This window comes from Dicentrarchus labrax, unplaced genomic scaffold (genome assembly GCF_905237075.1).
Source record: "Dicentrarchus labrax unplaced genomic scaffold, dlabrax2021, whole genome shotgun sequence".
Taxonomy (NCBI): Eukaryota; Metazoa; Chordata; class Actinopteri; family Moronidae; genus Dicentrarchus; species Dicentrarchus labrax.
Window position 1 is genome coordinate 8311934 of NW_026136706.1, and position 25228 is coordinate 8337161.

General features: G+C 36.7%; 1 protein-coding gene across 1 annotated transcript in view; it reads right to left on the reverse strand.

Moving 5' to 3' along the window:
- Window positions 1-25228, reverse strand: part of pth2ra (parathyroid hormone 2 receptor a) — a 55217-nt gene that overhangs the window by 6342 nt on the left and 23647 nt on the right. The window contains exons 7-11 of the mRNA XM_051403917.1: window positions 22314-22467; window positions 19379-19439; window positions 15819-15885; window positions 10043-10137; window positions 2668-2806 (exon numbers count right to left, since the gene is read on the reverse strand). Of these exons, the coding sequence (XP_051259877.1) occupies window positions 2668-2806; window positions 10043-10137; window positions 15819-15885; window positions 19379-19439; window positions 22314-22467 (516 nt within the window). The remainder of the gene's footprint in view (window positions 1-2667; window positions 2807-10042; window positions 10138-15818; window positions 15886-19378; window positions 19440-22313; window positions 22468-25228) is intronic.

Here is a 25228-nt window from a genome sequence, read left to right on the forward strand (position 1 = left end):
CAGTAGATATTTTTTTTTCTCCCCCAGTGTCTCCTAGCAGGTTTATCTGTCCCTGCCCGGTATATTAACACCTTTTGACTGAACCTGATATACTCTGTGTTTCCTAATCATTATCGTCATTGCTTTGTAGTTCAGCTTTTTATAAAATCCCTCCAAGGAATCACTAGTGTGTTTTCTCAGTCTGAGCACCTGTTTGCACATATGTGAGTGGGTGCTTGCATTGTTGTTGTTTTCATAAAGGCACAAAAGGTTCTCATCTCTTAGTGTTCGGCAAAAGACATTAGATAAATAATCAAATACCGCTGTCAACAGAGTAGCGCTCTCTCATCACATCTTGAAGATGTGTAAAAAGGAGCTTAAGAAGATGTGAAGAAATACAATGACTTTGGATTTTCCTCACTGCAAACATCTCCTTGTTATCTTGGTCTTTTTATAATATGTCGTGGAGCCTCAGTTCCATAATCTCTCATTCTTTCTTACTTCTTCCTCTTTAGGCTCCCTTTTTCTGCTCACATAAGCATGCAAGATTTTCAGGACTTGTCTTACAGGACACTGTTGTGAGTCCATTTCCATTTCATTTAGAGCTTGGTTTGTGTATTTGGCTTCAAATAAAAGTGGGAAGTCAGTGAGATTCATTAAGAAAGACGCTCTGCCAAGCAATGGACACCGGTTATTTCCAGTTGAGGATATTTCCAGGTGAAATTCCAATTATTCTAATAATGTTTGCTTGAATTTGAGCTGTTTTAGAAACCTTGAATCTGTGTCACTAAACGATTTAAATATGGTTCAGAGACCTAAAATATATATATATGATGTTTATAAAAGACAGAAATAACAGACAACACATTAAATACTAAGAACGGCAGATAACGAACAAGTGGAGTTATTCAGACCTTCATACATACAGTTAAGATCTATATTTAATCTGTTATTTTCAACAGGTGCAAAGCCATTTTGCCGTTTTGTGTTTTGGTAATGATGTGGCTTCAAACAAATGTGCTCATGCTGAGTTGGATGGAGTGATGCAGCTGATGGTTTTTGTTGGCACATTAGGTGGCGCAGTGCAATTCTGGTACTCGTTTTGGCATGAAATTGTGCTTTTGTTGTGTCTCTAGTCACCATCACAAATGCGAGCACTCAAAGTAATTTTTTGGCTTTAGTTAGCAGAGGCGCACACACAGACCAAAAGCCCTTTCATGTGTGTTAAATTGGCCTTTTTTTCCCACTTGGATGTAACTTATTTAAACTAAACACATTTTAGATGCACGTCAGAGATAAAACTATTATGATTTTATTGCTCGAGGGATGAATGAGTTTGATCCTTTCTGGTTGATTAAATACCTGTAGCCGTCAGATTTCAGCAAGAATTACGTGCGCTTCATCTGTGTATAATTATGCATGGGTCACAAACTTTGGGTACATTCATTGCTAAAATAAATCCTCCTGCTGGCATCTTTAAAACAAGAACATGAACTTTTGTAATATATACACACTAGAACTGATACGCTGTCTCTACCCCTTTAACAACTGCTTTAGTCTATCTCATTTAGTCCATAAAAAGGTTTTGTATTTACTGTATTTGGGTAATTTTTCCGGTTTGTGAACACATTGCTCTTCTGTCACGTTTTTATGAATATTATATATTTATCCATATTGTATCCATTATGAAAAGTGACTCTATTTTACCTCAAAGATCACTCACTTCTCACTTTCACTTCAGTGTTCATCAGGGCAATTTCACACTTTCACAATTTTTAAGATGGCTGAACACCCTCAAACAACACTGCAATTTAATTTATTCATGTCTTTATATTTTTGTCCAACTCATTTCATCTTAAGACTGAGCCTTTATCATGGGCACTGATGCTCTCTGGGAGTGATATGAATGTAATTTTTACACAGATACACAAACGTGAACTAGTGGTTAGAAGGTACTGCTTTTTAGCAATAATAGCTATCACATAATTTCATCAGTCAGAGCATCCTTGCTTTTCATTACTTGGAAATGGGGTCATGGTAAATTACCAATTATCTTAAATAATGCCTGAATGGACAATGTGTAATTGTCAAAACATTTGACTACTTGGGACTAACATTACATTTACTGTGGTTTTGGTGGTACATGCAGTAGACATTTTGTTCTCCGTAGTTAATTTTTCCATGAAATAAGCAATGAGACAATTTAGAGACCAGGGGAAAAAAATATATTGATGTATGAGCTGTAATTGAGTTAATATATAGAAAAGGTCTGTCCCATAGTTTGAAATTTCTCATTTAAACTTCGGCAGATCTGAATTATGACAGAATTAATTTCATCATCAAGCTGCTTCACTGAATAACGAAGTGAAGTCTTGACTCTGACACTCTGTCACCTGGAGTAATTTATAGAAGATAATTGTGGTCAGTCCCACACCGTAAAATGAAAATGTTAGAGGTTACGATGAGTCAGCCCACAGTGGGAGCGTGTGTGTGTGTGTGTGTGTTAATGGTGGTGGGAGTTAGACAAAGTTACTATGCCGACTTTGAGATGTTAACTCCAAACTGCTTTAAATTATACATGACTCAGCCACTACAGTAAAAAGACCAAACATCACTGTTGACTCATGCCTATTTGACTGTTTGCTGAAAAGGTTCATCATATATTACAGGATTAAAAAGAAGTCATACCTGAAAGGAGTTGAAGAACAGCTCACAGTACATGCGGATCTCCCAGCTCGGCCCCTCGAATGTATGAGGCATCCCAACAAAGATGATGTAGTGGATGCCAAACACCAGCACTAACACAAGGGTGGACTTTGCCAGTTTCCTATGGAGATACACAGACACGTACGTAAATATGTATACAGAGCAGAGCCCAGCTGCTGTGGTGGTAAAAAAAAAAAGCAAAGTGAAAATATAAAGTTGAAAAAATGAGTAAACTAATCTGTATTTTATACTGTGTTAAAGTATGAGAGCTCTTCTGAAGTAGTAAAAAAAGATCAGGAACAGTCAGAGCACAAGCAACCATCAGCCATTAGAGTTGGAGGCAGAGCTGAGAGTGTGAATGTAAGATATCAGCTATTAAAACTAGAAGCGAGGCTGAAGGAATGGATGGCAGACATCAGTAGCCAGAGCTGAGGGTGTGTGGATATCGCAGGGGGAGTTCAGCAAAAGTTCAAGGACACCTAGCAATACCAGTTTTATGGAAAATTCTCAGTAGTAACCAGAGTGCAGAGTCAGCAGGATATAAGGGGATGGTTGTTCACAGAGAGTTCAGCCATATGAAAATATAAAAAGCATTAGATCTGGTCCTCAATTTGAGCATAAACAAATGTCACCACTTGTCAAACATTGTAATACTGGTTCTGTTTTGTCAAAAGTGTGATTTGGTAAAGAAGGAGCTCCTATACAATTTATTATAGGGTGTTTGTATGCAGAAAAGTTAGTCTTTGTTGGTGTGTTGACTGTAATAAAGCTCTTACGTATCAGATTCTGTGGACTCCAGAGCATTTCCAAAGTATTTTTAAGGATGTCAGCAAGATTTCCAGACCCTTTTCTGGCCCAGGTTTGACAATATCTACTCAAAACTCCTTTGGATGACACCGATATACAATTTACAGTATTTGAGATTAATAATCATTGAATATTTTTCAGAAATGAACATAAAAATGTTTTCCTTAAAAAATAATATGTTAATGATACATAGATTTTTTTTTATGAGCATTCTCCACATGTAATCTGATATTAATTATGCGTTTCACATGTCTAATAGGCATCTAGGCTATGCAGTGCTGTTAGAGCTATGGAAATAAAGCTTTAATTGAGGAAAGAAAATACATTTTGTATTTTGTACAAGCAAAATGTGTTTTTTTTGTTAATGTTACCAATAATTGATTAGAACGGAAGTTCTCACAATTTAAAAAAACACACATCAATAAACACAAATAAAACAATATAAAATACACTAAAATGAAGAACAAGCATTATTGTTTACTTGACACGGAAACAGTGACCTGATACTATTTAGATCTGCACAGATTTTGATGCTAAGCTTCCAATTTCTTTTACCAACGACTTGCTTGGCTGATTTTTATATTATTATTTCACTGCTGCTCAGACATATCTTGGTCTCTGTCTGCCCTTCTCAATTGCTAGTCTGGTTGAACCATTGTACAGCATTTTGATCTCCATGTATTAAACATTTCTTATTTGCATACAAAATCATACAAAATTACTATTTGTAAAGAGACTTTCTACGACCTAAGACCATAGAGTAGCTCGCTCTCAAATTAAGGTTTTCTGGCAGGTGGTTCCAGACTTTTGAACAGTAATGTATACATTTTGCTACATTTGATAAGAATTTGTCGACAACCTTTATGGAGAACAATCTACAGTAATAACTTTATCAAAGTTTGAATTCAATGTTCCTTTGTTTTGAGTTTTACTTTGACTCTGACTCCCTTTAGTAAACACTGCTACTCTCATTATATGGTAAAGGGTTAATTAATGGCTTCCAACACTAGATACTGAGACCAGTAATGATTTTTTGTTGCCAAGCTGACATTTCTTCCACAGACTGAAATGAGTCTTCTGGCTTGGATGGAGAAGTAGAGAAAATAATTTCAAACTCATCTGAGGAGATATTCATTTTCCGTCTTTCCCAGTATTTAATTTGCAGTGCTAAAAAAAGGCATAAAAGGTAGCACACAGTGATTTCCAGGAAAAAGTTAGTTTTTCTGACATGGCCAAAATAAATTGGTGTATGTCAACTTTTTCCTGGAAATCTGTGTGTGCTCCCATTATTTTATTTTCTTCCTCAGCTCTGAAAACTACCTGACTGCAACACTGAAGCAGAGCAACTTTATTTCAGCTTTTCTGTTCAGGCTTAGTGTTATAAATCCTGCAAACTAACTCTGGGTCTCCATCTCCTAAAGGATATTATTATAACATCTTTTTAATATTTTGCTGACGTCCACCAGAATCCCTTCTGCTACACATCTAAATCATAGAGTGACAGAATTTGAATAACTTTTTCTCAGGGGATTATTTCCTGGTGGAGATCTGGTGTATATTATTAGCTCAATTATGTTCAATGCTTTGACTAGAAGTTTTGGAAAACCTACAGAATAGTATAAAGCGTTGTGTTTTCTGTTGTTTTTTGAGCCTTACTCCACAGCTGTGTCTGGTTCCTGGATGCAAAATATCTTACAGCCCTTACAATTAAGAAATAAAATAATATTACTAATTTTCCTAACAATCCAATCACTTCAGACAACAGTTAATTACAATCCAACATCCTGAATACAATTTTAACACAGTGGAGGATGTGCAAAGCAAAAGATAAATTAACATTATAAACACTTAATGATAAATTTAATCTCGTCCTAGCTGACTGATTTACAAGCATCTGCATGCAGTGCATGTCTCTCATGTTCACACAAATGTCAGTGAAAGTGCCACACAGCCATCAGCTAAAGGTCAGACTCCTTCCTTCCATTTTCAATGTATGAAGACCACCTGGGTTGTATGTAGCAGCGGCTCAGGGTGTGCAGAGGGAAAGAGTCTTCATTGGGAAATTAAGTTATTGTGTTTTTTGCAGTTTGTCTGCAGGAAGAACTGAAATATCTAAAGTCCATTAAAAGGTCATATGAGAACTTCAGCTCAGTGTATTCATGTATAGACCTCCTGCTGGAAGGAGAGGAAGTGATTTGTACCCTGTTACATCTATTCAAACTCTTCTAGGAATGTAATGAATGTTGATTCATTTAAAATATTTGTATAATCTCAGCAGGCTGTTACCTTCAGTGACACTAATATTTTGTGACAGCTCTTAATTGTCACGTGTGAGTTTTGATTTTCTATTGGTATAATAAATGCTGTCAGTTAATTCTAATTATAATAAATTCTAATCAAAACATTATTTCAACCAGGTCACAATGGAAAATACCTGCATACATTTGAATAACAATCTACATATTCATGGTAATTTTTATTTATAGGGCTGAAAAGGAAAGTGTTTGCCCAAAACAAAACAAGAGGTCAAACTGTGACCTTGTTCCCTGTCTCCTCCTCTTTGGATGCTTGATTTGACTGCTTATGAGAAAATAAAAATAGAATTAATGTACTGCAATCCATGACACAGTTTGCACTCAGTTTCAACATTCTTTAAGCAATTAATACATTTTTAATTTGAAATATGCAACGTTAACTGCATTTAAAAATGAATGCAAGCTTGTTCTGGTTAATGTTGTTCATCTTCCTCTCTCTTGCTTCCACGGCATACATGGTAAACAACTTGAAGACTCATGATTTAAATTCATCAGACCTTATTTGATTTGGCTTTTCACGATCATCCAATTAAGTGGACTACATCACTTGCAACCTGGTATCCTGCCAAAGCCAGTAATATGCATGCCGGTCCACCGTGGCAGTGCCACGTTTTGCCTCACCTAGACAGGAAACATAAATTGAGTTGACTTGTGTTTGATTGCATTTGAATTGGTGTTTAGGGTAGTTAATTTAATTTGATTTGTTGCTAAAGGTGTAAATTGAGCAGATTTGGAGCTGCTGGTAAATCTATAGGGATAGAAGCAGCTCAATGGAGCTTCATTAAAATGGGCTAGGCTCTTTAACCCGGTCTCTATTCTCCTTCAGGCAACTTCTCTAACACAACTCTCTGAACACATTTGGGTCTTAAATAAGTGATATATTTGATTGATTTGATTTTGATTGATACAACTAAGCTGGTACAAGCCAGTCTGCTTAGGTTTCTTAAGCAGGCTTTAACATAGTTCTAAAACCCTTCTGATACCTATAGATCAAAGAGCATCAGTCAGCTATCTTCAGGTAAATATATCCTTACCTGGAGGGGTAAGGAATGGCTAGGAACCACTACAGTGATGTTATGTCCCTGGAGTAGGGGAACCTAGACATAACATGATGTGTGGCCAGCTTCACAGAATTAATCAAAGTTTAGAGAATCAGTTTATTGGACTTCAGAGCCGAGCAATGCCCAAAATAACAAGCAAAAGTTCACTAATTAACCCTAAACTTCCCTAACGAGGAAAACTAAACGTGAAGAAAAGACTAATTTCTAACCCAACATGGGAAAAACAAAAAGGACCTCTTACTTCCCCTCCAACTGCTACTAGGTGCTCTATATTTACAGAGTCCTGTTTACAAGGAACAATGTTTACAATAACAGTCTCTCAAGCTAATCGAGTTTATTAAAGTCACTAATGACATAGCACCAAACTATACAAACTTTCAAAAGGCTGGTCTGCAGTTGCTCTACTTACTCAGGACAATACACAGGGCCAGAGGCTGACCCACTGTTGGCAGTGCTAGAGTGAAGGGAGGGAAAATTGCTGTCAGCTGGGGTTTTAAAAATCGTTCCAAGATCTCAACAATTACTTTTGTGAGTACGGGTATTATCATAACTGATGGATCAGAGCTATTAAAATAAAACACAAGTTGTAATAAACTGTGGTTTTTGCTTTAATATCCAGCAAGCTACTGGAGTATACTGTTAGTGAAAACTCTATCTTAGTCTTTGCAAGTCCTATTCACTTCACAGTGATTCACAGCCATTTTCCCTCACCTGCTTTCTTTCTCTGTACTTTCTTTTTTGGGCACCCTGATTAAGATTTTTCTATCTGCATGCGCTGTTTTTGGCTGACATTCATCTTCCAGCATGGCTTCCAGTTTACTGCACCGATCACTATCATCTGTTCTAACTAACAGTCTGCTCATCTACACAAAGCAACCTCGCTTGCAGCATTCAATACGGTACTCTTCTTAGAAAATACACTATAATTAGAATGTTTTTATCTGACACGCTGAAGCCAGCACCAGCAGGGGGAGAATAATAGTGATAATTGCAGATGTGAAAATGCTACAACACATTATATCTGAGTGTGTCACATTGTGAGGGCTTGACTACTTTTAATGCAAGTTCCCACGTACATTGACAAACATACAAAATGTATAAATACATACAAAATTATACAACATATATAAATGTACTGTATGTTAATAAAGCACGAATCAAAAGCTGTGTTCAAACAAAAGTATTGGAAAAGTAAAAAAAGAGGATCATCCAAAGGTATTATAGTTCCTGATGGGTAGACGGATGCATGTATGGATTTTCATGGCAATCCATCTCAGTCGTTTCACTCAAAACTCTAAAATGTGTCCAAGAGGAAAAGTAGAGCAATCCCCAAACTTAGTAGGATGCATCCTCTGAGGACCACAAATGTCAAAATATCATGTTAATCTACCCAGTAGTTGAAATATTTTAGTCGACCAAATTGGAGGACAGACTGATCAATGATGCTAGCGTGATTAAAAACACATCAATTAGCCACCCTGTGGTACTGGATGATGTATTCCTCCATTAATGAAGCGAAGCCTGCAAGCTAGTTCAGGCAGTCAACTCGAGCTGCGCTGCTATACACACATGACATGCCTCACTCCATAATCACTAACCAAGCGCACCCTTCCAATCTGGCGGTCTATTTAAACTGCAAAATTTCCCAGCTCTCCCTCTGCTCTGTCAATGCCGCTGCTCTTTGCTTTGACTCTATCCCACATACACTGACCTGCTGCTCTAACCACCCATTATTTCATTCCACAACCAAAGATGCACGATTTACTTCTGTTTCAGTTGCTAAAAAGTTGTTCGTAGACAACAATGCTATTTGCACCTCAATTCAGTTTCATTTGTAAAGCGCCAGATCATAACAGAAGTTACCCCAAGACACTTAGCAGAAGTCTACAAATTAAAAGTCAAGACTTCTGATTTCACATGGGACTCAAGCTTCAGTCTCCCAAGTGTGGACTCGAAGCCAGTGTTAATTTCGTTGACGAAGACTGTCGAAAAATATTCATCAACGAACCTTTTTTACAGATGAAAACTAAATAAAAACTAAATAAAAAGTCAAATATGATGACGAAGACTGTGACAAAATATAACTAACACTTAAGTCAACGAATAAAAATGAGACGAAAATGTTAGGGAGTGACGAATGGAGAAGAGATCCAATCAGAACTACTCTTTTTGTGGGACAAGTTGGGAAGAAATCCAATCAGAGCAAGTCTTTGAGGGTAGGTTGATCTATGCAGAAGCAGCAGAGCCATTTTAAAAAGCCACAGCAGCAGCAGCAGCAGTTACACAGGAGGAGAACAAAGACGAGTTTGCAGAACTTTGCACAGTTTCGAGGACGTTTTCACAACAGTTAGGTTGTTTACATTATATTTAGTTGTGTTTAGTTGCACAGTCTTAGTTACACAGCTTTGGCAGATTTCAGTTGACTTCGCTCATTAGCAACAGGCAAACGTTTTGCAGTGCACCCGGCCCGAGGGCAATGGCATGTCTCATGCACAACAGAAATGTCAGAGCTAGGTCGAGGACGAAAACGAAGAATTGACATCTGGTCACACTTCACATATGACAACAAGGACAACAAGACCGTCTGTACACCATGTGGAGCAAAAATCGTTGGGAAAAACACCACCAATTTGAAGTGACATTTACAGACGACTCATCCAGAAATACATGCAAAGGTTATTTTATCAGATAATCCACCGTGATTTAGTCGACTACAATCTGCTAATATTTGGTCCACTAAAACTAGACTAAGACTAAAAGACTTAAGACTAGACTAAGACTAAAACTCTTATTATATTTAGTCGACTAAAACTAGACTAAGACTAAAAGATTTCAGATGACTAAAATATGACTGAAACTAAATGGTGTGTTATTCAAAAGACTAAGACTAAGACTAAATCAGAATTTGCTGTCAAAATTAACACTGCTCGAAGCTCTAGTCTCCCTGTGGGAAGTCCTGTGTTAACTAGAGGGGCCAGGAATAAATGGCTGCTGTATGACTATTCAACCTGGTGCAAATAGAAACTTTGGACAAACAAAATTGTTACATGTAAATTAAGGAGAAATATTGTAATTCATGCATGCAGAGATTTATATAGGACACAATTTACGCTAAACTCCAACCCAGACATAAAGAGAACCACTGGTTTTAGAGACAGTCAGCTGAGTACAAACCTGTACTGTTTCCTGGTGTCGTATCTCCCTGCGTTTGTCTCTCGAATTTTAGTGGCCAGCACTCGTACAATGTTCACAAACAAGATGAAGTTGAGCTGAAAAAGAAGAACAGAGATGGAAGACTCTTAATTCAAGTGGTACATGTGAGTGATCTTAGGTCTTGTTACTATAACTGACATTTGGAAAATAAGACATAATTTAAATGGTTAATGATTGGCTGAGACCATCTATGTCTTCAAGAGTGGATCCAAACATGTATTCATTAGCATTCCCAAAACATTTATTATTACTGCGATTAAATTAATGGGGCTGATATCTGATTGAATTAGAGTAACATCTAGTTTGGAGGTTTTCCTCACCATCACTTCATTGTTGTTGGCATCAAGCTACAGTATCTAGCAGAGTGACATGTCTATTACCTGGTAACACACAAATGTCTCAATGTTTCCAATCATCAGCCAGTTTTAGTGTTTTACTATCCTCTTCCATACAGATTGTAAACCATGAAAGCACAGTTGATTTAAGCTTTTTATTGCAATATAAATAACTATGCTTCTGTATATAACTTTATCTGTACATATGTCTGAACACTTTCAACTCTTTTATCACAAGGTCGGATTAAATGAGTTCATTTTGTGGACAAGAATAAAACAATACAGGCATATATACATGCCCTGAAGTGACCTATTGTGTGTTTTGTGTGGAATCAATTCATTTTGATTTCAACAGCTAAAGGGAAAAAAAGCTATATTTTGCCAAGTGCTGGGATTTTTTCTCATAGACTTTAATGAGGCTATGGCAAAGTAATTTGAAAGATGCAAATTGAGGCTTATGTTTTCCACAGCGAGAGACTTGGACCCATGAATCTGCATCATCCTTTCAAAATAAGTCGCCCCTCGGATGAGAGTATAGTAACAAACACAGCTCCATACACACACACACACACACACACACACGCATACAACATGCCAAGTACAGTACTGTATGTGTAAATATAATCCAGGCATGAAAAGGAGATTTCATTTTAAGTGTTATACCTAAATCCTCCTCCGTATGTATCCACACAAGCGAAATTAATTTCTGTTCATTCTTTATCTCCTCCTCATTGTTCCTTCATTGTTAACATACAAAAAAAAAGAATTGACTATAGTGAGAATGCTTAACAGTAACAAGGAGGAAAGGCTTTACTTGTAATTGGTACTCGTATTAACGAGGAAGTGCGGGTCTGACCCTTAAAACCTAGAAAATGTGTCACTTTGTGTGATGAGAGGAAAAAGTAGCATTTAGTCTGTCAACCCAGATACTGTACAGCCCAAAATGATTACTTTTCAAAAACTACTGCTCAAAGACTGTGGTGATCATTATTCCTGCAGAATTATTGCGTCTTTATAAATAAATACAAACCATGCACTTGACACATAGAAATGATGAGATGCCTCTTCTAATATCTATAAATATAACACTAAGAGACAGGTGTTTGGCATGTAATTTAGAGCGATATTAATCCTTTATAAATTGCATGTCTCAGTGCAAGTTTCTTTTGAGCGTTGGTAAACTGAACTCGAGCACTGAACAGCTTATCTTGAAGACCTTGTCATACAAACTGCACTGCAAAGTATTAGCAGTTTACTTATCTTGAGGTGCCACAGCTACACTTTGATGCACAGTCAAACTTCGTATCAAATGAACAACTTATTTAAACTACATAAAGACTTTACATGAAATGAAAATATTCAATATGCAACTATTAACTTTCAGGAAACGATACACAATAATAAGCTAGTAATGTCATGGCAAAAATAGTTGGCTAGCTGTGTCTACATGGTGTAAAATCATGTATTTTACATTTCTAGCCGTTGTAACTTTAGTTAGGAGTAAAACGTTTTGAATTGAATCTACAATATAATAGTATGTGGTCTCATTTTGACACTTTCTGTATTTTCAGCGAGCAAGCGAAGCAGTCTCTGATTAGAATCTGCAGGAGATTTTCTCTAGTTGCAGTTTGGTAGCAGCTTAACTCGACTCAAATCAAAACATGTCTTTCAACAAAAGTGTCATTTGTATGTAGTTTGATCATTAATTCAGCGCTTTTGCAAAAGTGGTGCTCACAGCAAGACACTGCATGACCAAACACTTTCTATCTTCCCTTTTTCTTAATTTGTGTTCTTTTGTACGGCCGGCTCCACTGCTGAAAGAATCCCCAGCCCACAGAGGAGCTGTGCACAGTGTGGAAGGTAAAGGACAGAGACTGTTGCTCGTGATTTGCATGGGCAACAAATACTGCTGCTTCATGCCATGAAGCTTATTTGAATTTGAATTAGAGGAAGACAGGGAGAGTGATGAGAGAAGAAGCATGTTCTACATTAATCACTGCACACTTGACGACATGAAAGTACTTGATGCTTTTACTGTATGCAGGGCACTTTGATATTCTGTTTTTTCTCGGTTAAATATCTATATTAACTGTAATTTACCTGTATGTGTATGTAGTCTCCGCATAGTATGTGTAGTAGAAGGAAAATAATCTTCCATGTCTACATAATTATCCCAGAAACAGACAAGCAAAGTCTTTTAATGATTAATCTTTTCTGCTCTTCTCAGTTTTCTTTGTAAATATATCTCAGCGCTTCTTATCTGTGCTGCTCCTTCCTTTTTATAATAACATGGAGATAATTAAAAACACGCGCATTTAACCAACTCTGAGGTTCCGTTCTATCTTAGGGTTAATTGTGCTCATGTTTTTTCTTGAGTTGGCTATGCCCTGGTCATGGTGTAGCTGTTGTTTATTCAGTAATTGGTTCTAACAAACAGTATCTTATTTTAGATTGCTACTACTGGGAGACCTATGTTGACAGGGACAACGTATGTAATTGGCTGTTTTGTGCTGCTAGTACTACTGGTGCATCCACAGTGTTGTCTTTGCAGGTATTTTCAGGTATTTTTAGTTTTCTACAACAGAAATTATGGGTTTTGTCAATTGGCTATTATGCCCATTCTTGTGCATCAGTTGTAAAAATCACAGAATATAGTTATATGTGCATGGAAACTGTAGATGCTTAGACATAAATGGTAAAATGCTGAAATTAATTGCACAATTATAAACTGCCTTTCTAGTCTTGCAACCACTCAAAGTGCTTTGCACCACACACATAAATCACGTCAATACAATGACAACAAAGGCTGACATGCAAGGTGCCAACTGCTAATCAGAAACGGAAACAAATTAATTCTCACTCATTCGTACACTGATGGCACAGCATCAGAAACTCTACCTCCTGAGCCACAGCAGCCCATTATATGCAACAGGAATAAAGAGAAATGTCATCATCAATGTTTAAATTGTTCCAATTAACTCCAGGTTTTACAGGATCATTCATTATGGATGTGCTGTTGCAGAGGTCAGCAACCTTTACTTTCAAAAGAGACATTTTTGTCCCAAACTAAAATCTGCCTAGAGCTGCAAAATATATCTGCAGCATGGAAGGTGAAAGCAAACAAAACCGTTCATGCACTATTAAATTCTCTATTCACCTCTGAGACTTTTCCTTTCTAGGATTTGGAATCTATAGCTAGCATAGGGAGACGCAAAACTAGTAGCTACCACTTTTGAAGTTTGGCGAATATAGAGGAAAAGGCATACAACAATGGTAAATGAAACTGAAAATCTTTTAAAAATAAGCCGTTCTTCATTTCCAAATATTATTTTGTCAAAGCTATAGGGAACCACTGGATAGGTGCTAAAGAGCTGCGGGTTGCCTATCCCTGCTATATCAGGTGATAAGGTTGGTTGTTTGTGTCTAAGGATAAAATGGGACACCAAGAGAAAAACAAATATCTTGAGCAGCAGTTGCTGTGACACACAGCTCATGGAGGCCAATAAGGTAAAACCATTAGTGCCTGATAGCCCCAATTTGAGTCAAAAAACAAACTCTTTAGAGTTATTAAATCGCCCAACACACAGATACAAAGGATATTTTTAAAATTCAGTGTGACACTTTCCGAGGACACTATTATCTATAATCATGTTTTTAAGTTTTTCTAATATTAAAGTAATCCAGTGATACTTGTCTGTACATCCTTGGGTTAGCTAACAGCTAATTTGGTATACAAGAAAAGCAAGAAATATGGGCTGGAAAACATTGGGTTTAAGTTGTGGACCACAAAATTAACTCACTGAATCCATGGCAACATCACACTAACTTCTCTTCCAGGAGTGTAAAAATCCATTATATTAGGTTTTTTGAGTCGCCTAGTCAATATTTTTTACATTACTAAAATGGGGGAGTGGGTGACAGTGTCAGCCTTTGAAAATCCCTGATCCATACAGCTTGCATCAATGACACTTGCAGCTCACTTAGGCTCTGCAAGTGCACAGCAGTACTGTGGCTGAGGAGAGACACTGATGGAAGACTGCAGCTGCTGCTGTAGTGCTCTGCTTTCACTGCGTGGGAGGGGGTAAAGTAAATTTACTCAACCGCCCGGGTTAGGCTGAGAATCTCTATATCGGTGCCTGAGTTTGGGAGTCAAAACCTAAAAATATATTTTTTCCAATATCTTATTTTGTAGAATATAAACATGCTGAAGTGCTCAATGCACCAGTGTTAAATAAAGAGCTTTAAAATAAATATAAATCAGAACAGTACATTAGATATTTTACAAAAACCTCAATACTAGTATTAGATGTAGAGATGAATGCATGACTTACTAAAAAGAAAAAGTACCAAAATAAAAGTGCTCATTATGTAGAAAGGCCCCTATGAGAATCACATATACCAGTATTATATCATTGTATTATTATTATTATTATGGATGCATTAATTCAGTAAAGGTAGGGCTAATTCTGATTACTTAATATACTGCTATGTAACATAATAAGTAAGAATAATATATCATAATGTAATAGTCAATTTATGTTTTGTATTAATAATTTAAATCTGCAAGGTAATTAGAAGAAATTAAAAAGTAATTAAAAAGAATAGAAGTAGAAAGTAGAAAAACAATGGAAATGCTCAAGTGCTGAACAAGTACCTCAAAATTGTTCTTACGCTCAGTACCTCAGTAAATGTACTTACAATCCACCACTGCTCAAAAAGTACTAATGTTCGGTACCAAGCTACACTAAAGGGAAATATAAAACATAATCAAGCTTCACCAGTAATAAGTAATCATGCAAATATGGTGATGAAGACCAAAGGTTCAGAGCAGTGAGGGATAGAAACGAAGAATGGAGGCGGACACCGGATCAGTACCAAAACTGCAGGATGAGCACAGCATTATGCAACTGTGTGAAAAAAGAACCTTAAGACTCTTCAGGTCAGGAGTCAATGAGTTAACGACAAATGACATTTTAGTTTTGAAGACTCCTCCATGAGGCCTCAGTTTAGTAGATTGGGTGCAAACAAAGAGGTCAACAGACAGGAAGCTGTTAATTATACAACAATTGTGGAACAATCCGATGGAGACTAATGCAACTGCAGGATATTTAAGCTGAAAGGAGAGAAAAATAGACTCAGCTATTTAACTAATAACACTACAAATTAAACATTATTATCACAGCAGGCATATTCAGCCCTCTTTCGTTAGGCTTTATCGTGCAACAACATTTTGAGTGAAGTTTATACAAAGTAAAAAACAAGGTTAGAAAATAGGATTAATATATCTGGATTTAAACTCTAACCCAATGTGAATTGACTAGCCTTTTAAAAAGAGTCCATTCTTCCTTCACAGTAAGAGTTGAATTACATTCAAATCCCGTATTTCACACTCACAATCTTACCCCAATGGCTGTCAGGATGGGAACCTGGTAGATCCACTTAATGTTACCAGCACTTAACTCCCAACACCTGCAGTTGACACAAATACAGAGGAGTGGATGAAGCATTACGCAGCAGAGCAAAGAAGAAGAAGGTGCGTGCTATTCGAAAGACATACTGTAGGGGCAGAGAAATATGAAAGTATTAAATTAGCACCAAATAAACAAATAAGCTCAGTGTTTGTCACAAACATTTTCAAGAAGTATCAGAGAAAAGATCTTACAGACAGAGGATGAAAGGGAAAAAACAGATGCAAACAGGCAGAAATATAGAAGTTACAGATGGACGACAGCAGGAGGGCTGACCTCGTATACATACTGCATAAAAAGTCAAACGCTAAATGACAAATAATAACAATAATATTGTATGTTTTAAAGCTCAAAGTCTATTATCAGTTTTCTGATGTTTTCTTTTTTTTCCCTTTTCCTATTTTTAAGTTAAATAACCGCTTTAATTTTGATAGTTTTCCATTTTTTTATTAGAAATGTTTCATCTTCTTTGATTTTTAATTTATTTGTTTCCATTTTTTTATTTCAAGTTTCCAATTTCACTTTTTGTTTCCAAGTGCCATTTGGTGACCGGACTTCCTAGTCTTTTTTATTGGCCTGTTTCACCTTGAGGTAGGCAGAGTAAAACTGTCTACCTTTCTTGTTTTGTGCTTTCTTTTATACTTTTCTGTGCTTTAAATTACTTACGCACCTCAGGTGCATTTTATGCCATGTACACTTAAAGCTTAGTTAAAAGTGAAACTAACACTTGCGGGACTACTTTATGTAGTATGTCATACTGAAAAGTAGGACAGAGTTTGACCTGGCATTTTAAAGCTTCAAAGGAAACCTTGCACACACAAATATAAAGCTTTCCATATTGCGGAAGTTTCAGGGGATTATGCAAATGTGACTTTGCAGCTGTATAGCAAACATCGAGCAGAGTGAGTACTTTGTATGTTGTGCATGCATGGTTTTTAAAAACACATCCCCAATGTACTGTAATGGCATGAAAGTATAGACAGAGACTTGGAGCTGGAATAAATGCAGAATTGTTAGAAACTATGTAAGCTTTAATAACCTATTCACCGATTGAAATGTCGAATGTGACATCAAATGTGGTATCACCTAGTATCTAACAGGAGCACTGAACAAAGTGTGTGATCCATTCATTCACGACAACCATAGAGTGCCATAGAGTTAATTCAACTCCTCTCCGGCACAGTGTCAGCAACAAAAGTGCAATTGAACCAAAGTGTCATCATGATACTCTTTTATAACTGTGCTGTCTTTTTTCAGGTCACTGAGAGTAAATTGACCTCTGCTGTTCTGCCAAGAGAACAACAGCGCACTATTTCTGTTATGCAGGGCTCTCACCGTTACAGAGTAAATTCCCCTAATCTCTGTGGTGGTTTGTTTGTGTTCAAACAAAGCTGCAGATACGAGGACCTGCTCCTGAGCATCAAGTAAATAATAGGGCTCGAAAAAAGCTGTCATATGGCTTGCGACAGGGCTCTAATGGAGACTAATACAGTGAATAAAGGCAGTGACAAAACAGAGAAAATAAAAAAATTTAGGAAGTTCTAAGAATTAAAAACTCTAATACAGTAAAAAAACCAAACAACATGGAACATAATATGGTATCATTTTTCAGCATGCTGGCACAAGGATTGAGTTACTTACTCAGTTGGAAAGAGAAAACTGCACCAACACATCGAAATTTTAATGAAGGATGTAATGAAACACTTGGAACTAGGGAAAATATAATTTTACAAAACGTGGCAATCTTTTTATAGACCACTTCAATTATCATCACAATTTCTGTCAAGAGTTTACATGGTCCCTTAGACTTAGCAAGTAAATAAAGAAGATAAATGTATTAAGGAACATAGTGTCACCCTTCCTATTTATTTGTTTTTTTTCCCTCCATCCATTATGAAGGGATATATCGGTCATAATCAGTACTGACTAATCTGAAATATTACGATTTAGAAATGTTGTTACACACAATTATTCTCTGCATTTATTTATGTATTTTTTTCTTCTTTATTAGTTTGTTGTGTTGAAAGTTGTCCTAATAGTGTCCTAATATTTCTTATTGTAATGGAAACAAAGTGAACTCACCTCAACTTCACTCAGTGTGCTAAACTGAGCTTAATGGGATGTACACAAACTACTTCCTTTCTGTGAAAGTCACTTAAAAGATCCATCACCAGGGTCTTACCACTTAGCATAAGTCACATAATGGAAACTAGAATATCAGCTGCTAATGTTCACACAGAGGAAAACTATAATTTAAAATAATAACTGGATGTAGCCAGAGGGACTGACCCTGAGGGACTTTAAGCTTAGGGGGGTGGACAGTCTGTTAACTGCAGTGCATTGACAGGTACATTCTAGTAAATCTGTACAAAATGTGAAGAATAGGCAGATATTTTGGGACAGAAAAACAGACAAAACAGTTCTCAAGACAAGACAGTAAATTAAATTGCATGATGTAATGTCAATTCAGCTGCCCATTTGCAGATGTTGTTCCAGTAGTGTGTGCAGAGAATCATTGCAGGTTTTTTTCAGTCTTTGAACACCAGTGAAGCAAATATTGAATGTTATTAGCGGTTACAGAGAGGCAGAGGAAGGTCATGTTTGGAAGGAAATACCATTACATCAGAATTTATGAAAATCAGCACTCAACTCAGAGTTCAGAACCTCTGATGATTTTATTTTTTTGCAAATGGATGATGGAGGTGGACCATTGAAACAGTACACATTAAACCATAATAGATTACTGGTGTCCTGTAGAAAATAGTGACTCCACCAATAATTTTAATTTTTTTGTATTTCTAAAATACATTTTATGGTCAATATGTACATTCTTTTGTGTAAATTTTGGCTGTTTTTTTAAGGTTTGGCTTTTTTCCCTCAGTTCAAATTAAAGGAAATAATGCTACAGCACAATATTTTAGACAATATAGTCTGTTAACAGGGAACATCCTTTCCGGTTTCAGCATAGCAAAACCCCTGTGGACAAAGTGAGTTCCATAAAGAAATGGTTTTCTTGTCTGCACAGAGCCCTGACCTCAACCCCATCCAACACCTCTGAAAGCCGACTGCTAGCCAGGCCTTATTGAGAAGGAACTCATCATGGAAAATCTCATGTGGAAAGCCTTCCCAGGACAGTGGCGGATGTTACAGCAGCAGATTAACGTCTGTGGTTTTAGAATGAGGTATTTCATAATCACGTGTTTGATGTCCACATACTTTTTTAGATGTCCAGATACTGCGTACCTGACAAGACAAAACAGAATTATTCTGCAAAATAAATCATGCATATTTAATTGGATTTCACAGACGATTCAAATGTCAACACAATTGCGCACTTATTAGAGTGAGAAATTCTGTTTTTGTCTCTTTTCATGTTTATATTCATGTTTACGCTTTAAACATGTTGACCTTTTTTTAAAAAATCTCTGCATCCTCTGTATTTTTTGGTGTGAAAGAGGACCAGCATTTAGACACAGCGTGACTTGTTCTCTCACCTTGCATCTGCTAGCGTTGCCCTGACGATCGCCCACACTGCCACGAAGACAGCTGGAACACCTGAAATTACACAAAACAAACAATTAGCCGCACTGTCCCGATGACGTCATATATTTTATTTACCTTATTTGTTGTCTGTCACGTTTCACATTTAATATCTGATACATGACATGAAGCAAGCAGAGGCGAGATCTACTGTAATTACACATCCCAAGTTACAAGACTCATTTTCATCACACGCAGCACCCTGCATGATTCTCACTTAAACATCCTCACGATCAATTTCAATTTACAAATACACTCAGACACCCAACCTATTGCTTTCTATGTCATCCTACACACTGGTGGCATATTGACAGGCATCATAAGTCCATAAAAGCATGGACTTCATATATTTCACTCCCCAGCCCACCCACAGTTTCAATATCTTGACTGCTTCTTCTGTCTGTGTCGGTGTGTTTCTCTGGAATGAAATGATACAGTGCTACATGTCCTGGCTACTCTGCTACCCTGTGGAAAAAAACTGCATTCACACTTACTGCCACATCCCACAATATAAATAAATGTCTAAACTTCCTTACATCCTGGGCATGTGTGCGTCACGGAACCTCCTGATTTTTATTTCGGCGCTCAGGTTAAAAGGTTGGAGAAGCCACAAAGCCTGCGTGAGCAACGCACTTCAGGCACGGCTGCCGCAACGCTCCCTTAGAGGGGAAAAGTCTTGCCTTTTCTTTCCATGAGCTGAGTGAGGTGCAGTGAAAAGGATCTGTTCATAGTCATATTGACATTATACAAGCAACATACACACCTTTCACTACAATCTGTGTATCTGTAGAATATGTCACAAAAAAACAACTATTTATTGATCTAAACAGCTTCTGTATCCGTTTCAGACTGAAAGCTCTCTTGGCGTTTCTGTGGACAGAATCCCTTCATTTGTTAACATTGTATTTATCGAAGGCAAACTCACAAAGATCGGGCTGGCAGCAGCAGTGCCACAGCAGAAATGCTCTGTGTGGACACCACGGGCATGTGAGCCGCAGCAGTTCAGCAAAGCAGCCGCCACGCACTGCTCATGCGGGCAATGTGGTCCGACCGTCATAAAGTCAAAGAAAGTAATGGTACACTTGCAAGGTCGCTATTGATTCTGCTTTCATTCCATCAATTTGTTCTCATAAAAACTTACTGTCTTAATGTATCAGTGTAAGAACTTATTAAACACATTCCCATGGTTGTCTTCACTGCCTATTCGTTCTATCAGCTTATCTCAGATCTATGCACTTTAGAAAAGCCAGAGCATGTGGAGCCATTGAGCAATTTTTGGAATAAGCATTCAAAGAATTCAAGGGAATCTGAATTAAACTTGTCAGAGATAGTTGTAAACAGGAGAGCACATTTGGCATTTCACCGTTTAAGCGGAAGTGATTGCATAAGATTGTGTTTGTGGTTGTGAAACACCGTCTTCTCTCAGACGAAATGTCCCCTTTCTCTACTGTCCCACCTCATCTAAATATGCCAGCTCATCGTGACTAATCAATGGAACATTATGTGGATAATGAGTGTTCCTCCATCTTTCAATTAATATTTGATCATATGGACACATTATAAATACATTTTGTATCTTATTTGAGGCTGAGAGAGCATTGTGGGAGTGTGAAAGTAGAGGACAGTGCAGTGATGTAACCATAATTGTAACCATCATTTTATGATGATTACTGAGCACAGAGCTGGGAATGGGTTATATTTACTGTTCAACTTCATTGTAGCTACTGATCTACTGATGGAAATACTGTCAGAGAATTGGATTTGGCATCAGTTTTTTTTTTCAAACTGGTGGGATTTTGCCAGCAACATAAATGAACAAATAATTAATTGAGGTAAGAAGTTTGAAATATTTAAAAGTTAAACTGAAGGTAGCAAACCACAGAGTCTAATTAACAGGATACTGCCTCTATCAGGACATTGGACAGTGCTTCTTAAATGAGAATACCTGTTTTCCAGCGTTCGTCCAAACAACGGTAGACTTAAAATAGCCCTACACATAACTATATCTACTTAATGTTAGCAATCAATCAATCAACTTTCTTGCATTGTGTGTCCGACTGTAACGATAATGTTTTATTGTTGGTGATTACTTCTGGTCCATTGTCATTCAAAGCAGATTAGTATTAATTGATATGGTCACTGTTCGGATGTAATTAAACCAAAGCAAGCAGCCATTTAAATTCTGGCAAAGTGTGCAAAAGTACAGAACAAACAGAAATCTCCCCTTTGTGTTAACATGACTTCAAAGAAAAGAACAAAAACTTTCTGTTAGGGGACAAAAACCTTTCATCTGCTTGTCTGAACATTCTCACATGCATGTATGGAAGGAAAAAAACAAAAACTAGAAAACAGGAGTTTGGTTTCATAATAAATATAAAAATATGTGTTCCCTTTTCATGATTTTTTTTAATAATAATTGATATTGATAATTATATTTCAGGACTGCATAGTTGCCTTCAAAACAGCAATATGTAGGACATAGCACATTTGTTCTGTTTGAGTTATAACACTCTAATCCCCAGGCAATGTATTTTCTTCCAAAATGCAAGCATTGCACTTTGTATGCAACAAACGTGAAGAGAAAATTAATGATGACCACAGGGAAATTATATATGATCTGCTGTCACGGCCGTGTAATACATTTTCCCTAAAATGTGGTTTTGGCGTAGAAAAATATTATGCATTGTATAGAATATATGAATACATTGTACTGTCTTTATATTTAATCACATTGCTGACATTGAAAATCGTGACTGTAAAACTTTCAGTATCTGCAATGTTTATGCTGCAGTGATTGAAGGATTGTTCAGGACGGATGAGTTATTCATTCTGCACCACGTCACAGGTGTTATGCAAGATATGAGAAATGTGTATTTTCTTTCTGCTCACCCCATCCGATGAGCGTGAAGCCCCAAAGGTATTTGGAGTCTGATCGGAAGGCCATGAAGATAAGACTGTGGAGGTAGAGGCCTTCTACCAGGATCCAGTAGTAGTTGGTTGCCAGGAAATAGATGAAGAGCAGCACTGTCACCTTGCACCCAATCTGATAACAAAACATTAACACTTTTATCACACCATATTTCTCAGTGCGATCACAGTATTTCACACAAACTATTCTTATGCAACAAATGCCCCTGAGAGTGCAGATGATCTTATTACATTTTGTAGCACTTATATATATATCTGCACAGCAATGAGGAAAAGGACACAGCAGTGAAACTGTAAATTAGTTTATGATAAAGTCCAAGTTAAATTAACTTGAACTAATAGCTGATAAAGTTGTGTTTTTTTGAGTTTTAGTGAGCCATGCTGATAAGAAAATACAAGGAAATATAATTTTTATAATTTTATTTGGCATACATTGTTAAATGGGGGTACAATATAACTGAGGATACAATCTTAGAGGTTAAAATATTTTTTTTTTATTTCACCTGTACTTTAATGGAGAAAATATTATCTTGTTTTCTATCTGACGTCCTCTGACTGCTCTGCCTCAACTCTGCTAATTGCTCATGTAGCTGCTGTTGACGTGCAACTGAACGGGGCTCAGCAGCCTCCCAGTGACAGACACCGGTACACAGCAGATTTATGAAGTTTCCATATTGAACTTGTCACCTGGACTTTGATAAAAGCCATCAAATCTATTCAAATTCAAGGATGGATACTCACTTCTGGCCCACATATTTTACTAACCATTATTTTTCAAGATCACTTCTATAGAATTAAATCATCCAAGTAAAGTAAATATGTGTGCAGCTGGTGTTGAAGAGAGCAGAGAACCATCCAAACAATAAAATAAAAGCAGTGTGGTTATAGGCTTATGACAATAACATGTAAAACCCAACCCTGTGACTACACTCAAACTTCCAGCAGGTAAATTGGTGGAACTGTCCTACAGATATGTTTATTCTGGTTGGAACAGAAATCATTGTGCATTGACCACACTGCTGCTCTCATCGTGTTGATCTTGATGTGGGTGTGTTATGAATATTATGCCCACTGCACACGGTTTGATTTTGACGAGTGAATCACCATCTGTGACAGAAAGCTGGCAGACAAAACTCTCCCCCTACATCGGTTAGGACACACAGACCAATCCTCATAATATACTGACATCAGGCAATTATCTCAACCTAAACTCTCTGTGCCTCATTGCTATTCACATCCTCGTAATGCAGTGGTGGAAGGTTGCTGAGTTCAAGCAAATATTGTTCTTACTGCATTTGTCTGACAGCTAGTTACTTTGCACATTATATTCTTTCATACCCTTCCTGTCCAGTAAAAAAACATGTAGTTTTCCTCTATGGAAACTGTTCCTTTATGGGTTCAAAATACTTCTTTGGCTAAATCAACTATTTAAAACCCTTCTTAGATGAGCTAGAAAATGTATTGTCATAAAGCTGTAAACAGGACTGTTTCTCTGAGCTCATTAAAAGTTGACTTTTTAGAGATGCGTGGTTCACACAGCACAGTCACACCACAACAAATGTGATGATCTTATAGAATATGATGCATTGCTGTAGATTAAACTACCTACACAGTATATAAAGTGGTTAAAATGACCTCAACCTCAACTCATAAGCAATAAAATGCAACAAATTAATGTAGCAGTGATATTAATACCAAAACTTCAGATATAATAGTAAAACACTAGTTTTCTGCAGAATGAGTACTTTTACTTTGGACAACTTAAGTACATTTTACTAATAATACTTACATATTGTTACTTAAATGAGGTTTTGAATGTGAGACGAGTATTGTAGTAAAATATTTTCAGAGTGGTACTTAAGTAAAGGATGTGAATAGTTTTCCACCACTGTTATAATGAGGAACCTGATGGCAAATGAGAGAAACAGTTAACAGCACTAGGACTAAATGATGCAAAATCATACAGTTGACCACCCAATCATGATAATAAATGAATAAATTGTCATCTGCATTCTCTCTTACAATGATGAGAAACAAATTATGATTCATAGCATTTTTTTCTATGTTTTAAAACATGTCTGGGAGGATCTCAGAAAAGTTAGAATCCAATAAAAATAAATAATACATACACCTTTAACACCAAATAAATAGATTTCCCGAAGCCCCAGAACTAATTCATATTCAGTGTGGATGTTTTAACTATGTAGTACATGCGCTTGAACCCAGTAAATAAAATATATTTATAAATACATATAATTTACCGTCTTACTGGTGAATGCAAGATCACAAACACTTGGCAGCTCCACATGTACACGCTGGCTGCACACGATGACAGCTCATATATTAGTCCCTTGAAAGGATGCACTTCATAGTATAAATATATAAATAAGTGAGAATAAATATAAAATACAAATGCTTATTACTTGATTTTAGCACCATTTTATGAAAGATTTTCGAGGGCCGGGATTAAACAACATGGTTCAGTGCAAATCAAAATAATTGCTTTTACTCTTTTAGGTTTTCAAACGTACTGGTAACCTGACACAATTATTTATGACTCAAATCACCTGAATGAAACAAGCGATCCTAACCTTTGTCACCAATTAGGGAATCCTAGATCAAACTAAACACATATTAATCATTCATATAAAATACCCCCAATTCACACAAAGGAAATTAGATAAACTAAAATAAATGAGAGCGCTTTTCTTTTTCTCAAACATGACTCACGACTGGAGCTGAGTCACTGATTAAATTAGCTGTTTAATGAAATAAAACAAAAGGACATTTTAAAAGACATTCATACTTAAAAGCATGTCTGTTATTTTCAGCCCGAAAAGTCACCAATGGGAAATTTGTTGTGGAGGTGTACTGTC